This window comes from Morone saxatilis, unplaced genomic scaffold (genome assembly GCF_004916995.1).
Source record: "Morone saxatilis isolate NCDOM2014 unplaced genomic scaffold, NCSU_SB_2.0 Contig15, whole genome shotgun sequence".
Lineage (NCBI taxonomy): Eukaryota > Metazoa > Chordata > Actinopteri > Moronidae > Morone > Morone saxatilis.
In genome coordinates this window covers 25425229-25427745 of record NW_023339707.1, presented here as the reverse complement: position 1 = coordinate 25427745, position 2517 = coordinate 25425229, and the positions used below count along the sequence as shown (strand labels likewise).

Sequence of the window (2517 nt, the reverse complement as noted above, 5' to 3'; positions counted from 1 at the left end):
CACACACACACACACTGTTACTGCATAAAATCAACAAAACTGGACCCGACAGCAACTTCTTTGTCCGAACGGTGTGTGTATAAATATGTGTGTGTGTGTGTGTGTGTTCCAGGCACAAGGAGGCAGCTCCTCAGAAGTACTGTGTCCTCGATCAGAAGCTGAAACGAGACCCTCGACTGACCCCTCACCTGCTCAGCTGAGCCACACACACCTGCCCTCTTTATAATACATCATGTAATGTGTGGATTTTACACAGCTGCATACTTTCCTCTCTCTTTCTCCCGTTGTTCTTTCTTTGTGCTCGCAGCCTCGGTGGAGGGCAGCTGTGTGTCTTTATTATACACTGTATCTGTGATTGAGGATTCTTCATCAACCACTGACTCATCTCCAGTGGCATCCAGTTGCTCAATGAATCAGCGCCAGACTTCAGAGTCTGAATCAAGCTGCAGTTTACAGTTCAGATATTTCTATTGGACTGCTTTTGATATGTTATTATCTGTCTGTATGTAGATACAGTTCAAATAATAAAGTTTAAAAGCAGAATAACTCCAACAGACCTAATTACTAAAAGTGTGTTTTTAACAGATTTGTTGTTTCTGAGCTGCTAGAATGATGATGAGATAAACCTTTATTATTGCCGGAGGGAAAACAGGTGTCACAGCAGCAACAGCGAAAGAAGAATGAAGTCCACCAGCAGCTCTTTGGTGGAGGTGATTGTTGTCGCACTGTGCTTACGAAGCTCTCCACCAGAGCTAATGTGGGTCAGTCTGTTCTCAGGCACGAGGCAGGTTTATTTGTAAAGCACATTTCATACACGAAGGCAATCCAAAGTGCGTTACATCAAAAATATAGAGGAAATAGGGTCTAAAACATTCAAATGTAAATTAGGATATAGAAACTCTTAAACAGTAAAACAAAAGATAAAAACAGAAATCAATGTGAGAATGAAATGATGAGTCAAAGGCAGAGAACATAAAAGTTTTTAACTTCGGTTTAAAGGTAGACGAGCAGAGTCACTAGCTGCTGCTAAAAGGATTCTGGGAACAGTTTGCACACGCCGACCAGACGACCAGAGAGGGTTCGTGTGGTAAAAGAGTTTGTGTCATCCGTGTCTGGATATGAATCCTCTGAATGTTTCTGTGTTGTTGAGATAATAATAGTCAGACTTTGTTGTGAACTGGCTGTTAAAGGTTATTTTAGTCCATAATTACACAGATCTGAGACTGTAATAATCAAATTCCAAACTCCTTTTAACGACCAGCCTCTGACAGCAGCAAGCAATCATTTTGTAGCCCCACAACTGTAAACAGTGTAATGAACATTGTCTCCTCTAGGTGTCGCTGGTGGGGTTTCAGCGCTCTCCCAGTTTGGCTCTGGATGAATTAGCTGTACTACATTCATTATGGGAAGAGAACAAGAAATATGTTTTAGTGGGAGATCCCAGATATATGTTTAATAACACTTTTTAATTGAGGCTGTCAGTGTGTATTTACAGTACTTATATATCGATATGTTTTTAGCATTTAGATCATCATTTGATACAAAGTGTAAAATGTCTGAAGTGGCTGAGCTGCAGGTTTCGAGTCGGCCCTGAAGCTGCTTTATAGATGAACTATAAACTATCAATAAGATCAATAAGAACAACTTTTCATTTGTCAGGTTATGAGAATTCCCACTGGAAGGTGTTCTCCTTTCTGTTCGGTGATTAATGCAGTTATAAGTGTTGGTAATCCCGTAATAATATTAGTTTCTCAGTTTGTGATAAGAACCCTTCAGTTTTAACCAACCTATTTAGTACACACTGTAATGGAGCTGTACGCAGACAAAAGGACATTTTTGAGGATTAATTAATGTTTAATCAGTTATAATTTCTTTAATAAATACATATTTTATATTATTACAACAGTTTTGTTTCCTACATTTCATATCTGTTTCAGTGAGTTACATGACAAATAAAAAAGTGAACTTATAATAAGTATATCCATCAGTTATGTACTCTTTTTGTATTCCTGATACATAACTTCAGTTTACAGGTAAATCCATTACTCCCCAAACCTGATCATCTTTGACTTAATATTTCTATTAAAAGCCCATTATTGATTAGTCCTATGTGCATTATGTTAATATAATATTAATCAGACACACCGTTATATAGATAGATAGATAGATAGATAGATAGATAGATAGATAGATAGATAGATAAGATAGATAGATAGATAGAGAGAGAGAGATAGATAGATAGATAGATAGATAGATAGATAAAGATAGATAAGATAATATTCCTTTATGTGTCCCACAATGGAGAAACTCCATGTTACAGGAGCAAAAGGGGATAGAGAAACAACAGTATAAGAAACAGTGACGAGTTAGGGAAGCAATATAAATAGCCTATGTACAAGAGAAAAGAAAGCATTAAGAATCCACAACAGATAAGCAAAACAGTAGCAGCAGTATGGGCATTAGATTGCACATTGTCATTGTCCACATTATTCAAGCACACAGTCACACACACACACA

General features: G+C 37.5%; 1 protein-coding gene across 1 annotated transcript in view; it reads left to right on the top strand.

Annotated features, from left to right (window-relative positions):
- The window catches only part of ccdc135 (coiled-coil domain containing 135), a gene marked incomplete at its 5' end in the record, with an annotated part of 9550 nt that extends 8767 nt beyond the window's left edge, over positions 1–783 (top strand). The window contains 1 exon segment of the mRNA XM_035657025.1: positions 113–783. Within this exon segment, the coding sequence (XP_035512918.1) occupies positions 113–200 (88 nt within the window). The 3' untranslated portion in view covers positions 201–783.
- Positions 784–2517: the final 1734 nt, after the last annotated feature.